The sequence below is a fragment of the Lactuca serriola genome, chromosome 4 (assembly GCF_051521515.1).
Source record: "Lactuca serriola cultivar US96UC23 chromosome 4, Lser_US96UC23_V15, whole genome shotgun sequence".
Taxonomy (NCBI): domain Eukaryota; kingdom Viridiplantae; phylum Streptophyta; class Magnoliopsida; order Asterales; family Asteraceae; genus Lactuca; species Lactuca serriola.
This window is the reverse complement of record NC_136411.1, coordinates 22,364,396-22,380,891: the sequence shown is the minus strand read 5'-3', so window position 1 is coordinate 22,380,891 and position 16,496 is coordinate 22,364,396. Positions and strand designations below refer to the sequence as shown.

The 16,496-nt window shown below is 35.4% G+C and overlaps 1 protein-coding gene, 1 long non-coding RNA gene and 1 other non-coding gene across 3 annotated transcripts; 1 reads left to right on the top strand and 2 right to left on the bottom strand.

Moving 5' to 3' along the window:
- Positions 1 to 1,308: 1,308 nt before the first annotated feature.
- LOC145099992 (uncharacterized) lies at positions 1,309 to 2,890 on the bottom strand. Its single transcript, XR_013704749.1, has 3 exons — positions 2,446 to 2,890; positions 1,714 to 1,781; positions 1,309 to 1,622 (listed from the first exon to the last, which is right to left on the bottom strand). It is a non-coding gene; the product is annotated as an uncharacterized LOC145099992 (long non-coding RNA).
- Positions 2,891 to 7,775: 4,885 nt separating this feature from the next.
- On the bottom strand, positions 7,776 to 8,321 carry LOC145098114 (uncharacterized). Its single transcript, XM_079035787.1, has one exon. It carries the CDS (start codon positions 8,319 to 8,321, stop codon positions 7,776 to 7,778), a length of 546 nt encoding a protein of 181 aa, XP_078891913.1.
- Positions 8,322 to 9,517: 1,196 nt separating this feature from the next.
- On the top strand, positions 9,518 to 9,624 carry LOC145103587 (small nucleolar RNA R71). Its single transcript, XR_013706670.1, has one exon. It is a non-coding gene; the product is annotated as a small nucleolar RNA R71 (small nucleolar RNA).
- Positions 9,625 to 16,496: the final 6,872 nt, after the last annotated feature.

Below are 16,496 nucleotides of genomic sequence, written 5' to 3'. Positions count from 1 at the left end.
GCTATTCATTTTCAATAGCACACTTGCAAAAATTTTAAACTTTTAAAACCCATCTTAGAAGGACTAAAGGTTAGAAAGGAGAAGTAATGAAGCTATGAGTTGAGAAAAGAGTAATCACAGCAAGGTCTCTAAAACAGACCTGCTGTTCAAAACGGATTTACTCCAAAATCTAAAACAGAAACATAGCTTTAACTAAATTTTATAGAAAACTATGATTGTTCAGGATTCCAGAACTATAAAGAACTCCTTCTAACTCCAAAGGATGAATTAAATATGAATTTTACAAAAAGGTGTATCACTTCTATCTCCAACAAGACAGTCAAGTGAGGTTGGCCAATTCTACCCAACTTGTAAGTAGAATTCGTCCATAAGAGAAGTAAAGGACATACAAATGAAAGTCTCAGAGTTGGAATTGAATGAAAAGCATTTCCCAAGCTACGGATATAAAATTCACATTATGGACAATCACAACACTAGTAAAAGCTGGTGACTGCCCACTGATCTGGAGTCTGGATCAATTCTAACCAATTTATAATTGGAAATAACACCCCATCTGCTCCAGATCTTAAATTCATAATATCAGGAACATATAGAAACTTGGAATCACTCTGGATCCTTTTCCAAGCCTTATAAATGATGAAAACAAAATGACATATCAGAACAGACCCGAATCAGACCTAACAGCAAAGATTCCATTCTTGCACATAGATAAAGTCCTTACCAATGAGGTTGGCCTGATTAAGAAAGTTAGCCAACTCAATTTGTGAACTTTGGGAACTGGTTTGGGGTCCGTTTAAGTTCTATAGCTCAAGGTATGATTTTTACAATATGACTATAGATCTGATGGAAAACAGAATCATAGGCACCCGTGATTCCGTTTGAGTTCTATAGCTCAAGGTATGATTCAAAGCCCTTTATTTTAAAGACAAAAGATCTCAAATATACATGATAAGGTTTCTCACGAAGTGTGATCTTATGCTTGTTTTCTATATATAATCCAAAGAAACACAACCATTAATTTAACCAAAAGAAACTCAACACAATTTAGATATCATGATTTGTTACTTACCCCTTTTCTGTCGGAAGGACGAGGTGCTAATTCCTTATTGGTGACAACATGCCCTTTATTTAGACCCACAAAGAGTCCTGTGTTTGGCTGTTTTGGAGCCATTGGAACCCGAAAACATAAACATATATTAGCGTAAAGCAACATACACTTCACAACAGTTCATCAACTTAGCCTATGCAGTTTTAATTCAATATGACCTGAAAACCTTACAAGCCTCAGACTACAATCAAAATGCGCAATATATATTCTTATTAAACATGAAGCTGATTACAAGATATAAATGAGTTTATGCGTGCCAATAAGTTTGTAAACACCAGCAAGCTTATAAGCACATGGAAAGCATCTCGGAACTATAAGAAGATGCGGGAAAACTAAAAGTACAATGAGGGAAGAAAAACAACCTGGGCAAGAAGAATTTGAGACCAAGTAAACTTTAGTTGCTGTACATTTTACTTGCTTCTTGAAAGAAACCCCCAAATTCTTAACTCCACACCGGAGGAATATCACGTGATGTACGTCAACGAGGATGTAAGCCTGAAGTGGGCCCTCAATTCTACAATAACAAAAAGTGTATCTTGTTATATGTAACAATATGACGAAAACAATGTAAAAGGGGTTGAGTATTGAGGTGGTTTAGTAAATACTTTGCTTTCCAGACGAGATTCTATCAACTTCAGCTTCTCATCTAATTTAAACATCATCAGAGTTGGTTCTGTAAGAATAATTTCATGCAACAAATGTGATAGTCATACTAATTTAAACATCATCAGATTTGTTTCTATAAGCATGTGTAACTATTAACTCGAGAGTAACAACACAATATACTACTTGTCTTCATTTTCAGATAAGGTGCAATGGCGTTGCTGTTCAAGGTAATATCCAATATTTTTCCTATTTTTAAAATTACTAAATTACCAATATCACTTATCAGTGTGCATTCTATTCATTACCTATGTTAATGTTACAGGATCCAACAAAGATTTCAGCGTATCGTGACAAAAGGTTTCCAGGAACACAATAAGAATATGAACACGCACTCCAAAATTCAACAACCGTATACATTGGCAACATGTCTTTCTACACTACTGAAGAAAAAAATGGGATAAACCTTGTTTAAGAGATTTATCAATTTCTGAATCTAAGAGAAAAATTAATATTAGATCTGGAGGCTGATGAAGTTAAAGCAAAGAAGAACAAGGAAAGTTTTTTTTGGAGATTGTAATATGGCCTTATGATGTCTTCCAAACAGAACCGAGGCAGTTAGCCCAAAAGGGTAACACAGGCTCATGTAACCCACAACTTCATCCAACTCATGCAAGTGGTGCACTTGGATTCATGGGATCTATTAATTGACCTACTTAAAGCTCATTGCATACCTCCCAGAGACTCGTTTATTATCTCTAAATATGATAGACAAACTAAACTTCAAGTCAAGAAACCTGCACAAAAAAGTGAACTTATTTTTATCACAGATTAACACATAAAACCCAATAAACAAAAAGAGAATCAGACCATATAAATTAGATATGAAATAGAACAGATAATGCTCATTAGAGAAAAGGAAGCAAAAGAGAACATTTCAATGAATCTAAAACCTATTTCCACTAACAATTAATCTTAAAAAATGAGAAGCTGGAGAGAGAACTAGCACATACCAAAGAGAATTTTCAACTGGGGAAGGAGAAAAAGAAAAAACAGAAAAAAAAACAGAAACCCTAACCAACCTTGGTCGTTGAGATGATGGTGGAGCTTTTCCCTTGACGCAAAACCCTCCATGGTATCAAGCTCAATCTCTGTAGCCCTACGATCTGCCATGTCCAAATCTCTCTCATCCTCCAGAGAATCGTCCAACCCAACCGACCTTCATAGCCATTTCTATTGATTTCCACCTTGATATCATAAATTATGTTTCGACATGAGAGTGTGGGGAGGTTTCAAGAAGAACAGAGCAGAAGCAACAACGCAAAAGATAACATTAGGTATCGAGGGATAATTGAGTTTGATTAAAAAGGTTATAAAACTCGTAATAAAGGAAGACAAACCTCTGGAACAAATAAAGAAGTAGAATGTTGATGGTGATTGACCATGGAGTTTCGAGACCTTGACTTTAATGGAGCTACTGTTCTACTTGATATGGAAATCACTCTAAACTGTACCCCTTTGATCAATTTCATGGCCTGGTGACCAAAAAACCTTCGATTTCACTAAGAACCGGAACCCTAGTTCCAACAATAGTTAATTTGTGGTATTTGATTGAGAGAGAGAGAGAGAGAAGAACGATTGAAAGAAGGTAGAGGAGAGCATGGCGGGGTTTTTAATTTTTTCAGAATTTCATTTCCCCCTTTCCCCCACTATTAAAGGATGGAACGCGCGTTCCATTAAAAAATATAAAGCGACATCCTTAGACGACGCGCATTTTATTATAGGTGTCCTCCGTGTTTTTTTTAGACACTAATTTAAGGGCGCGCAATAATACGTGTCTTTTATCCTTAAATTTTTTGAAGAGATGACATTTTTCTAATGTCACTCTCCTTTGCATAACATAGATCAATGAGCGTCGTATTTTGCGCGTCGTAAAAGGCCTTTTTTCTAGTAGTGGGACTGCGTCGACGAGTTAAAGTAAGCCTTAAATGCCCAAAATTGGGGAAGCACACCAAGTTAGGGGTCAGATCGTCCACAGAGAAACCATACTGAATCATGATCTCATTGAAGAAATCAGTCGTCGGTAACCGCAATTTTGCTTCAAAGATTGGGACTGGGACCCTAACCATAACCCAACGACAACCGAATGATGATGGCCCCCTTTCATGGAAACTACACTCCATGATCCGGCATGAAACCAAAGCGAAGTTACACAGCCTCAAACTCTTTCGATGTCGGTTCAATTCCAGATCGTGGTGTTGCCATTGTTTACTTAGTGCAAACACGAGAAAGAAGAGAGAGTAAGAAAAGAGAAGTCGGAAGCAGTTGAGAACGAAAGAGTAAAAAGAAAACTGTTCATGATAAGGAAGGTTTAAATGAGGAGCAGGAATATTGAACTGTCTCCATGATGAAACAGCTTGTCCTGAAGGCTCCATCACATCAACAAACGTCAAGGCCATCTCCGCTAAACATATGTCCTGACCAAGGCTAGAACAAATCAGTTACGCTACGCCAATGTAGATGTCTACTAGTCTAGGGGACTTGTTAACTTATCCCTCTAGGAATATGTTAAAGGTAATAGAACTGCTATCTTTAGGATGGCCTAGTTAACGGTCGATACCCGATCTAGTGCCTGACCCAGGCCCTCGCCCTCATGGTCTCACAATAGGACCTTGGTACTTGGTGCTCTCGTGCTGATGTCCAATTCTAGATGATAATCTCTGGTCTCTAATAAACCAAAACATGTTGGTCACTTCCCAAGTGATACATGTAGAATGTACTAACAATTTAGTGAAGGTAAGTAAGGTATCAAATATAGGGAACGGTAAACAATTAAAGTTACTACTAATATTATCTAATTTTAACAATGAAATAAAGAGGGGTTTTTTTCTCTAGTTTTACAAGACTAGAAACTTAAGCAATATCTAAAACAATTAGCAAGAACAATTAACGACTAGAAACAGGAACAAAAGACAACTAGATTCAATAATATTAAAGAGACTTCCATTTAGATTCAATTCACTTATTCCTATGGTTAATTTCATGGAAAGCAGTGATTAAGTGATTAAACTAAAGAGTTTACTAGTGTTCAATTCGAATCAAGAAAGACTTGTAATAGTAGTTAATTAAATTGGTTGGTTCAATTAACTTATATATGGTTGGTCATCATATATAGCTCCCACATTAACTTACTTATTTTCTAGTTAATCCTAGGTTATGTTCACAAAACTAGGCTTATAATCTTGTTTTCACAAAATCATAAGAGGTTAGAAATCAAGAAAGATGTCCATGCAATCTCAATAACTCATTAATCAACAGAAAATAATTGTCATTAACATATAAGGTTCTTTTAACAAGCTTAACATGATAAATAATCCAATCAATATAATCCAAAGCCACTACATCAAACCATAATGATAAGATCCTCTACTCTAAACGAAAGTAAGGTGAATAGCCCATGACTTTAGCAGAAACAATTATAAAAATGAAAGTCATCAATGCAAACATAATGTAAACAAAGGAATTGCATAAGTTACTAATGATTTTTTCCTTAGATCTCTTCAATTCAAAGTCTCTATTCGAATTCTAAAATCCACAGCTCCTAGGGATGTCTCTGGCCTCCAAAAGTTGCTAAAAACTCCAAGCATTCATTAGGGTTTCAAACAGAAACGATCCTTAAAAAGATTTTGAAATAGGCGCAACACGTCGTAGTTTTGGACTCAACACGCCATGTTGATCATTAACAATGCGTGTACAAAAAGGCACTATTTTATCAGGATTCTTCAATACTACACGCCATGTTTCAGGATAACACACCGTGTTCTTCTTCAATTTCATCTTCTTTCTTGAAAATCCAAGCTTCCAATCGTTAATTCCGCTTCCTTTTCCTTCCGAGCATGTCTTTGTTGCTGAAAATGAAATTTTAAACTAATTAAGTACTTTTTGTTCAATATTTGAGACAAAAACAACATAAAGTATTAAGATAATGAATGGACTATATGACTAAATATGCCCATATCAAAATACCGCACACTTGACTTTTGTTTGCCCCCAAGAAAACTAAATTTTAGCACACTAATACTACATAAGACAATCCTAATTGAACCCAACCATTATGTCATGACTGTAACGCATGCATTTGTGTCTAATTTTTCTTAAGGACCCCTAACCCTAAATACTCACAATCTTCATAAACACTCGCCCACTTTTTCCGAACAACGCTCATTTTATGCATCCCTCTGAATCCATCCGCATAAAACTTTCTTAACCCCAAGGTATATTTGGTTAAACCCCTAAGCATATATATGGAAAAATAAACTAGAAAAGAAAATGACAAACAAAATAAAAATACAACTTTTGCTATGAATCTTTAATACTTTGTAGCTTTTCTTCATATCTTCATACTTGTAGATTCTTTCAAACATTTAAGCACTTTTTTTCAAACAAACTTTTTTCACTCAAATCTAAAAACCTAGAAAAACATATGCTTACACAAGGGGATTTAACTTCAACATTTATTGATTAAAGGTATTATTCTTAGTGTGCAATGACTACTTAAGCTTTGCTGGATACATTTCAAGTACATGATGCTAAACATGTTGCGTACCTAAAACTAATCAAGGTTATGTTTTTTTTCCATGATTTCACTAGAATAAAGGAGGCCACAAATGCATTATAACATATATTGGCTCAACTAAACATTTAGGTCCTCAAAGAATCATCAAACACAATACTAGCATGGAATCCTAATTGCTTTACCATAATTTTTTGAATCAACCTAGCAATTTTTCACATGAGGAATGTACTAGTTTTAATCCTAACTAACTTAAACACAAAAACAAACACACGGTAGACAGTGTACCTATAAATTAGCAGTTTAGTGAAGGTAAGTAAGGTATCGAACACAGTAAACGGTAAAGAATTAAAGTTACTACTTCCATAGTGTCAATCTTTGCTCAATCCACCTCAATCCCAGATTTGGACACTTTATGACCTAAAACGATTCCTTCCTTCACCATGAAATGACACTTTTCCCAATTTAATACAAAATTGATCTTTTCACACCTAGCAAGCATCAAATCAAGGTTAGTAAGACAATCATTAAAAGAAGAACCAAAGACAGCAAAGTCATACATAAAAACTTCCATACATTTTTCCACCATGTCGTGGAATATAGCCGTCATGCATCGTTGAAAAGTAGTTGGCGCATTGCAAAGCCCAAAAGGCATGTATTGATATGCAAATGTTCCACTTGGACAAGTGAACGTCATCTTCTCTTGATCAATTGAGTCGATGGGATTTTGGAAATAACCTGAAAAACCATCTAGAAAACAATAATAGCAATGGCCAGACAATCTCTCAAGCATTTGATCTATAAAAGGAAGAGGAAAATGGTCTTTGCAAGTGACATCGTTTAGCATTTGGTGATCAATGCACACTCTCCAACCAGTTATCGTTCGTGTTGGTATGAGCTCATTCTTCTCGTTTGTTATGACTGACATCCCTCCTTTCTTTGGCACTAGTTGAACTGGACTCACCCATTGACTATTAGAAATAACGTATATGATCTTGACATCTAAAGTCTTGACAACCTCCTTCTTGACCACCTCTTGCATGTTTGGGTTTAGTCGTCTCTGATGTTGTACTACCAGTTTCGCGCCTTCTTCTAAGTTGATCTTCTATAAGCAATAAGAAGGACTAATGCTCTTAATGTTAGTGATTTTCCAAGCAATAGCATTCTTCCTCTTCTTTAGAGCCTTAGCGAGACTCTCTTTTTCAGTTGGTGTGAGGTCAGAAGCAATAATCACCGACTTTTGGTCATCCTCTTCCAGAAAAGCATATTATAAGTGTTCCGACAAAGTTTTCAGCTCCAATTGTGTTTTCTGAACATTGAACACGGCGTGTGTATCAAAAGTTGATGCCATGTTATACTCATTTTCTCTATCTAATCGTATTTTTTTGACTCGACACACTGTGTTGGTCTCCTCAAGACGTCGTGTTTTTTCTTTAGAGTGTCTTGTGAGTTCTTCACATTCGCTTTCTTCAAGTAATCTCTATATCTACTTTAGATCTTTTCCAACATCAAATTCTCCTTCTGAAAGGAACATGAATCCACTTCCTTGTCCTCTTTCCATTCCACCAATTCTTTTTCCATTAGTTCTTCAAACGTGTCCACCGTGAAGATTGTGTCATCCCTTAACCTTGAAGGCTTCATGGCTCTATCGACTCCAAAGGTGACTGAATCATCTCCTACCTGGAGAGTAAGTTTGGACTCTTGCACGACCACTATGGCACAAGCGGTGCTTAGGAAAGGTATCCCAATAATGATAGGCACTTGATGGTCTTCTTCCATATCTAGTACTATAAAATCTGTAGGAAATACGAACTTGTCAACTTTAATTAGAAGGTCCTCGCATATCCCTCTTGGAAACATCACCATCTTGTTAGCTAAATGGATCGCCATAAAAACAAGTCTCGGTTCCGGAAGGTTTAACTTCTTGAAGAATGAATAAGGCATAAGATTCACACTAGCCCCCGAATCAGCCAATGCGTAACTTGTAGCCAAATTCCCAAATTGACATGGAAAAGTTAAGCTCCTCGGGTTTCCCATTTTCTTTGGTAGTTTATTTAGCATTGCAGCCGATCAATTCTCGTTTAGAACCACCTTGGATGCTTCCTCCATCTTCTTGCTATTCGTGAGAAGGTCTTTCAAGACTTGGCATACTTGGGCATTTAAGTTACCGCCTCGATGAATGGAATGTTGATTTAGAGGGCATTTATATGTTCCAGAAACTTCTTGTAATCTTCATTCTGCTTTTCTTGTCTAGCTCAGCTTGGAAATGGAAATGAAGGCTGATATTGCTTGGTTTCAGGGTTTTTCTTTTCTTCAGGTGGAAATCACGTCGTGTTCTTCTCCTGAACACGCCGTGTTGAGTCGTCAGTTTGCGATTCTCGGTTTTCTTTTCCTCCTTCCTACACCACTTTAGGATCTTCATTCGGGATTGGCACTAAAGGAGTGATTATTTTACCACTTCTTGTTGTAAAAACATTTATGTGTGCCCCTCTCGGGCTTTGCTCGTCATTGCTCGGAATTCTGCCCGGTGACCACTTATTGAATTGCTTTGCAAGTTGCCCGAGTTGCTTCTCGATATTGAGGATTGAGGCTTGTTGATTTTCATCAATGCTTGCTGATCTTTCATCATCTCTTTTTGCTCTCGTATCACCACGTCGGTTTTGTCATGTCTTTTTCTGGATACGGATGCATAACGTGTAAGTATAGCTTCAAAATCCGTCTTCTTTTCTTGTACCGACTCTTCTCTTTGATAAAACCCTTTCGTCTTTTGCTTGTATTTTTCCTGCTTCGCCTTCTTGTACTCGTCATAGGGTAGCCATTCCTTCTTAGGTTTTCTCCAATCTTCATCATACCTATCCTCTCTTAAATAGCAAACTTGAGCTTTTTGGTTTCCGTTCTCGTATAGGTCACAATCTTTGGTTAGGTGAGGCTCGTTACAATTATCAAACCCCACACGGATGGCGTGGATGGATTGATCCATCTTCTTCATCCTACAATCCATGCTTTCCAACTTGGCCATTATTGCTGCCATATCATCTGAATCTGAGTTCATTGTTCCTCGAGTTGAGTCGTTTCTTGGATTATGATATTCTCTTCAGTGTTTAGAGAATTCTTCAATCAACACTTTTATCACCGTGGGTGCTTTCTTCGTGAGTGGTCCTTGGGAGTCAAGGAGCTGCCTAGTTGTGACATTCACTCCATCATAGAAGATGGAGACTTCTTGTTGAACATTAAGATCATTATGTGGATAGTTTCTCAACAAACCTTTGTACCTCTCCCATGATTCATAAAGCGACTCGCCTCCTTGTTGTTCGAAAATTGCAATTTCTTTCTTCAATTTTGAGACCTTCTAGGGAGGGCAGAACTGCTAAATTAACTCTTCGCGAATCTTGCCCCATGTTGTTATGGATCCTGGAGGTAGCGCCTTTAACCAATCTCTCGCGGCTCCCTTGAACGTAACTGGTAGCATCCTAAGTAGCACAGTCTCACGTGGAACATTGGGGATGTTGAAGTAGTCGCCTATATCGTTGACCTCGTCAATGTGTTTATAGGAATCTTCGTAACCCTTCCCATAAAATAGGATGTCCTTCAGTTGAGAGAGTATGTGTCCCTTCAATTCAAAATTTGTTGTGGCTAGAATGGTGGGTTGAACAAGACCGGGTCCAATATCCTCACACATCTTCTTGTTGTACTCTTCCATGGATACGTCCGCAATATTCACCATCTCTACTTCTGGTTTGGGTGACTTGGGTGTTTTGGGCTCGTGATTCGCTTTCTTTTCTTCTTGAGTTTTCTTGAAGCTTTCACAACTGCTTGATTCCCCGATTGCTTTTCCTTTCTTTTTGCGCAAGATTGATTAGAGCTCTGGGTCCAATATCCTCACAACTACTTGATTAGAGCTCCGGGTCATAAACTTACTGAAACCAAACAGAAAATCACACGTAAAATGAACAAAAACGATAAAAATGAAAACTAGAAATACGTCAAACACGTCGTGTTCAGATTTGACCACGACGTTTTCAATCGTAAAAACAAAAAAATAACACTAGAAAATATAAAATTAACTATTTAGACCTGTTCCCCGGCAACGTCGTCAAAAACTTGATACGTGTAGAATGTATTAGTTATAATACTAACTAACTTAAACATAAAAACAAATACACGGTAGGCAGTGTACTTATCAATTAGCAGTTTGGTGAAGGTAAGTAAGGTATCAAACATAGGGATCGAAAAACAATTAAAGTTACTACTAATATTATCTAATTTTAACAATGAATTAAAGAGAGGTTTTTTTCTCTATTTTTACAAGACTATAAACTTAAGCAGTTTCTTAAATAATTAGCAAGAGAACAATTAACGACTAGAAAGAGGAACAAAAGACAACTAGATTCAATAATATTAAAGAGACTTCCGTTTATATTCAATTCTCTTATTCTTATGGTTGATTTCGTGGCAAGTGAAATGGAATAATATATCATCAATTACCTAGGATTCTAATGTAACTAATGTAACAAACCCCCTACCCCACACTTATTTTATGCAATGTCCCCATTGCATGTTATGCACAAATAAAACACCAAGTAAAAAGAGGAGAAAAGGAATGGACTCCCCTGGGATAGTAGTGGCGAGGTTGATAACTCTTCTTTTTAGCTCATTCTTCAGCTGAATTTAGCATAGGAACAACTCATCCATGCATTGGGTGTCATACGTCTCGTGTGGTTGACAACTCGTAACACAACTGGAAAAGCTTCTTGGAACACCTAGAAATGGAATTCAGAAATGTGGATAATGTCCGTCTTGGATAGGATCAAATCAATGACTCGAGAAAACTGATTGGGTAGCAACACGTCGAGTTGCAGTGGGAAACACGTCGTGTTGAATTTTTATTCAAACATAAATCACGTTTTTCTTTTGGAACACGCCGTGTTGTGGTATGACCATGGTGTGTTTAATGTTCAGAACGTGAAATTTTTACTCCTTCATTTCCAACAGCGATTCTTTGGTTCACAGAGGGTATTTATGCAATACACCTTTTGTGTCTTCTGTAATGTGATTCCTTTCTTGCAATTATAATCACTGGACTCAAAAATTGCCCTCAAAATCTTCTAATCTCTCATTAATGACTCGACCCCTCACTTGTCCCTCTCACGCTTTAAATACTCATTCTATTCCCAACCTAACTTCTGTAAAGATCAAAAACAAAAACTACATAATAAAAGGAAAACAAACATTAAATTACAAGTTTCTACTTTATCCCTAATTACTATCAGTTTTTAAAACAACCAAACCAAACAACCAAAAAAAAACCAAAATAAAATTGTCTTAAACACTTCCAACACAAAGAAAAAGGATAATCAATATCCGTCTTCTTCCCCGGCAACGACACCAAAAACTTGATACATGTAGAATGTACTAGTTTTAATCCTAACAAACTTAAACACAAAAACAAACACACGATGGGCAGTGTACCTATCAGTTAGCAGTTTAGTGAAGGTAAGTAAGGTATCAAACACAGGGAACGGTAAACAATTAAAGTTACTACTAATATTATCTAATTTTAACAATGAATTAAAGAGGGGTTTTTTCTCTAGTTTTACAAGAGTAGAAACTTAAGCAATTTCTTAAACAATTAGCAAGAACAATTAACGACTAGAAAGAGGAACAAAAGACAACTAGATTCAATAATATTAAAGAGACTTTCGTTTATATTCAATTCACAAGTGCAATGGATTAATACATCATAAATTACCGATTTCTAATGTGATTAGGTTCATGTTCACTATTATTAATCCTTTAGCAAACAAATCAGTTCAAGTAGTGATCAAGTGATTAAACTAAAGAGTGTACTAGTGTTCAATTCGAAACAAGCAAGACTTGTAATAGTAGTTAATTAAATTGGTTAGTTCAATTAACTTATATATGGTTGGTCATCGTATATAACTCACACATTAACTTACTTATTTTTTAGTTAACCCTAGGTTATGTTCACAGCACTAGGCTTATAATCTTGTTTTCACAAAATCATAAGAGGTTATCAATCAAGAAAGATGTTCATGCAATCTCAATAATTCCTTAATCAACATAAAATATTTGTCATTAACATATAAGGTTCTTTTAACAAGATTAACATGATAAACAATCCAATCAATATAATCCAAAGCCACTACATCAAACCATAATGATAAGATCCTCTACTCTAAACGAAAGTAAGGTGATTAGCCAATGACTTTAGCAGAAACAATCATAAAAATGAAATTCATCAATGCAAACATAATGTAAACAAAGGAATCCCAGCGGTATCAGGTGGTGCCCTCCCTCTTTGAGGTCGAGGGTTCAAGTCCCGTCGTGGACATAGGTAGAATTAGGTGTTAGTTTAGAAGTAGATTAGTATATTTGTATTTGCCGGTTCAAAAAAAAGTATGTTATTAATGTTGTTTGCGTTAGTCTCTTCAATTCAAAGTCTTTAGTCGAATTCTGAAATCCACAACTCCTAGGGATGTCTCTGGCCTCCAAAAGTTGCTAAAAACTCCAAGCATTCGTTAGGGTTTCGAACATAAATGATCCTTCAATAGATTCTAAAAATAGGCGCAACACGTCATGTTTTTGGACTCAACATGATGTGTTTATCATTAAAAACGTGCGTACGACAAGGGACAATTTTATTGGGATTCTTCAATACAACACGTCGTGTTTAAGGATAACACGTCGTGTTCTTCTTCAATTTCATCTTCTTTCTTGAAAATCCAAGATCCAAGCTTCCAATCGCTAATTCCGCTTCCTTTTCCTTCCGAGCATGTCTTTGTTGCTGAAAATGAAATTTTAAACTAATTAAGTACCTTTTGTTCAATATTTGAGACAAAAACAACATAAAGTATTAAGATAATGCATGAATTATATGATTAAATATGCCCATATCACCTGGCGACAAGTGTAGCGCTTAGAGTGATGTCCTTTGTCTCCTCTGCACCAATAGTAGATGACCACTAGTGGTGCACAATCGACCAATGAGACTCCTCCACATCTTGTCGGCACAAACGAGACAAATGATATTGTTGGGATCATGCTCAGAAGAGGACATGTATAAAAGTAACCCTTTCTCCTCCAAAGGAAGGGATCGCCTCCTTTTGTCTAAAACCATATTCTCCATATTCCCACAGACACTCATAATAACTAGACAGGCGGAGCTTCATCCCAAGACCATCTCCCAGATGTCGACTGACATTCTTCTTCATTGCTATGATTACAGGGTTTAACCCATATGGAACCACCACGAGACGACATTAAGCTCGGAGTACATATCACAATAATCAGTTAGCATAACGATAAGGCATAATACTATTGCTTAAGACTAGGTAGAGTTTGTATCAACATATTATCCTATCGTTTCATGTTTACAATATATAAACTACTAATATATTTACAAAATATATTTTGGTAAAGCAGTTTGATAAACATGTATCCCCCTTCCCCTAGGTAAAATCTTTTAAAACCGTAAAAGTGGGGCCGTGAAACTCACCGTCGATGCGTGGTACCGCTGATGTAGGGTTTATTCGGGCTCCGGACTTCGGGGCACCTCGGGATTTGCAACAGATCAATAAGAGGGAGAGAGAGAGTTGAATTTGAGGGTGTGCAGAATGGGATTGCAGACCCTGCAATTTATGGCTGAGTTTTTGGAGTGTACGAGATGCAAATATTTGTGTGTGACGCCTGTGATCATCGTGGCTCCATCCGGGACTCGCCATGTTTCACTCTCTCCATGGACCACGTCACTCGCAATCCAATTGAATCTTCAGGCTCACGCTATGTAATGGCGCACACCTCGCGCGCACAAAAGAATTTTGAAAAAGTCTATATCTTATGCATACGAGCTCCAATCTTTACCCTCTTTATATTTATGTGATGATCTCAACTAGTACTACAACTTTCCTTTAGGTTGTTTTAGCTAGTTTTGACTTTCATCTTTTTGCCTAACGGGGGTAAAAATAAATGATTTTACAAAAATCATATCTCTCTCATACAAATTCTGTTTTCGACATTCTTTTTCCTAAATTTCTTATCTCGAGGAGTACTATGATCCTCCTTTTTATAACTTTAGTCAAAACTTAACCAATCTCTTCGTACCGTTTCGGCGTCGTAATAATTATTTACATTGTTGACTGTACTTTTTACAAAAATCATAACTCTTCTAATCAGAGTCGGATTTTTACCAATTTTATATTCTTGGAATCATGTCGACGAGTACTTTTTGAATATAAATAACCATTTTAAAAGATGGTACAAAATTTTGGACGCTTATTTTTTAGTCTAAACGTCGAATTACTTCTAAATGTAACATCATATTTGATTATATTTATTCATAAATTCAAACATTACAATACTAAGCTATTACATTTATCTATCCCTACTATTTCCCAATGGTGGTTGGTGATGAAAATTTTCTTGGTTGTCACATTAAAGAACACTTTGTGTTATCCAATTGAAACAAAAAACAAGATCATAATGGTATGTTGTGTCCTACATAATTTGATAAGACAATAAATAGAAGTAGATCCATGTGACAATGATCAGTACGAGGGACCATATTTAAAGATAATTTAGCCGAGTCTATGTTTGCCTCTAGGGGAGCAACCAATTAAATCGACATTTTCCTTATCGATTTATAATGTATCATTATGCTGGAAAATTTGTTCCTTGCTTATTTGTACATTGGAAAATTTGTTATGACAAATGTTGTCAAAATTGTTGGGATGTGAAGTGGAATGACGGTATTAAGTTATGATGTTTATTAACATGATTTTCGTAATATATTGGCATGAATGCTTAATCAGTAAAATAAAATTTTAGTACTTTCATAATTTATATAATATATCTTTACATATTCTTGTTTAAATGCATAATCCAAGATCAATTTATATATAAACATGAGTAACCCTAAATCAATTGAGAAATACTTACTTGGAGTATATGGTATCTTATTGATGTTGAAGATGACAATTCCATATTGTGATTCTTTCACTTTCTGTAACGGTGGTTTATGGATCAATTTCGATAGATAAAATTACACACTTGACAATGGTGATAGAAAGGAATTTTAGAGTGTGAAAGAAAGAACCCGGTGAAGTCTCAAAACATATGCCCCTCCTCATATATATGTGTTTAATCTATCAGTTATATCATAGAAAAGGTTTAGAACCACATAGATTTGATCCCTCAACTAATGGAAAAATGTCATATCCATCATACTACATATAATAAATCTTAGGACCTGTTATGTCATATGAAAATATTATGGTACACAATATAAATGTACCCAACACATAAAACATTATAGAATAATCCGATGACCACATTAACGAGTTATTTTACATATAAGTTAGAAAACAAAATAAAATTAAACAAAACAGACAAAAAAAAAAAATCTTGTCATTTTACATGAGTTCTAATTTCATATTCTACAAATCAAATAGATTTGATTTATAGAAAAGGTTTAGAACTACATAGATTTGATCCCTTAAAAAAAATGTCATATCCATCATACTACATATAATAAATCCTAGGACCTGATATGTCATACAACAATATTATGGTACACAATATAAATGTACCCAACATATAAAACATTATAAAATAATCTGATGACCACATTAACGAGTTATTTTACATATAAGGTAGAAAACAAAGTAAAATTAAACAAAACAGACAAAAAAAATCTTGTCATTTTACATTAGTTCTAATTTCATATTCTACAAATCAAACAAAATCTGAAATTAATTCTAATTATATTTCAAGTCAACAAATGAGGATATATATAATTAGATTCAAATTCCTTATAGATTTTTTTCCAATTTCAATTTCTTTTTCTAAAGAAACATTATACGAACCAAATATCACCTAGATTTTCATAAGTGTAATTTGTGAAAATCTATATAGATTTTCATAGTTAACATGTCTATCTAAATAAGTTGTTTTGGTAAAAATAAATAAATAAATAAATAAATCGTAGATGACCAAAATTCGCAGATGATTATCTACAAAAATTGTGGCTATTTGGATCATTTTTCATTTTTATGAATATTTATTGGGAATTTTTTAAAAAAAGAGATACTCCCTCCGTCCCAAATTGATAGTCCACGTTTGACTTTTTAAGTCTTTTTTCTTTAACTTTGACCTTAAATATTTTTATTTGTGTTATATATTACTTGATAAAACTTA

Coding starts and splice junctions, on each gene's coding strand:
- LOC145098114 (XM_079035787.1), bottom strand. CDS start 8,321: ATGGGAAACCCGAGGAGCTTAACTTTTCCATGTCAATTTGGGAATTTG.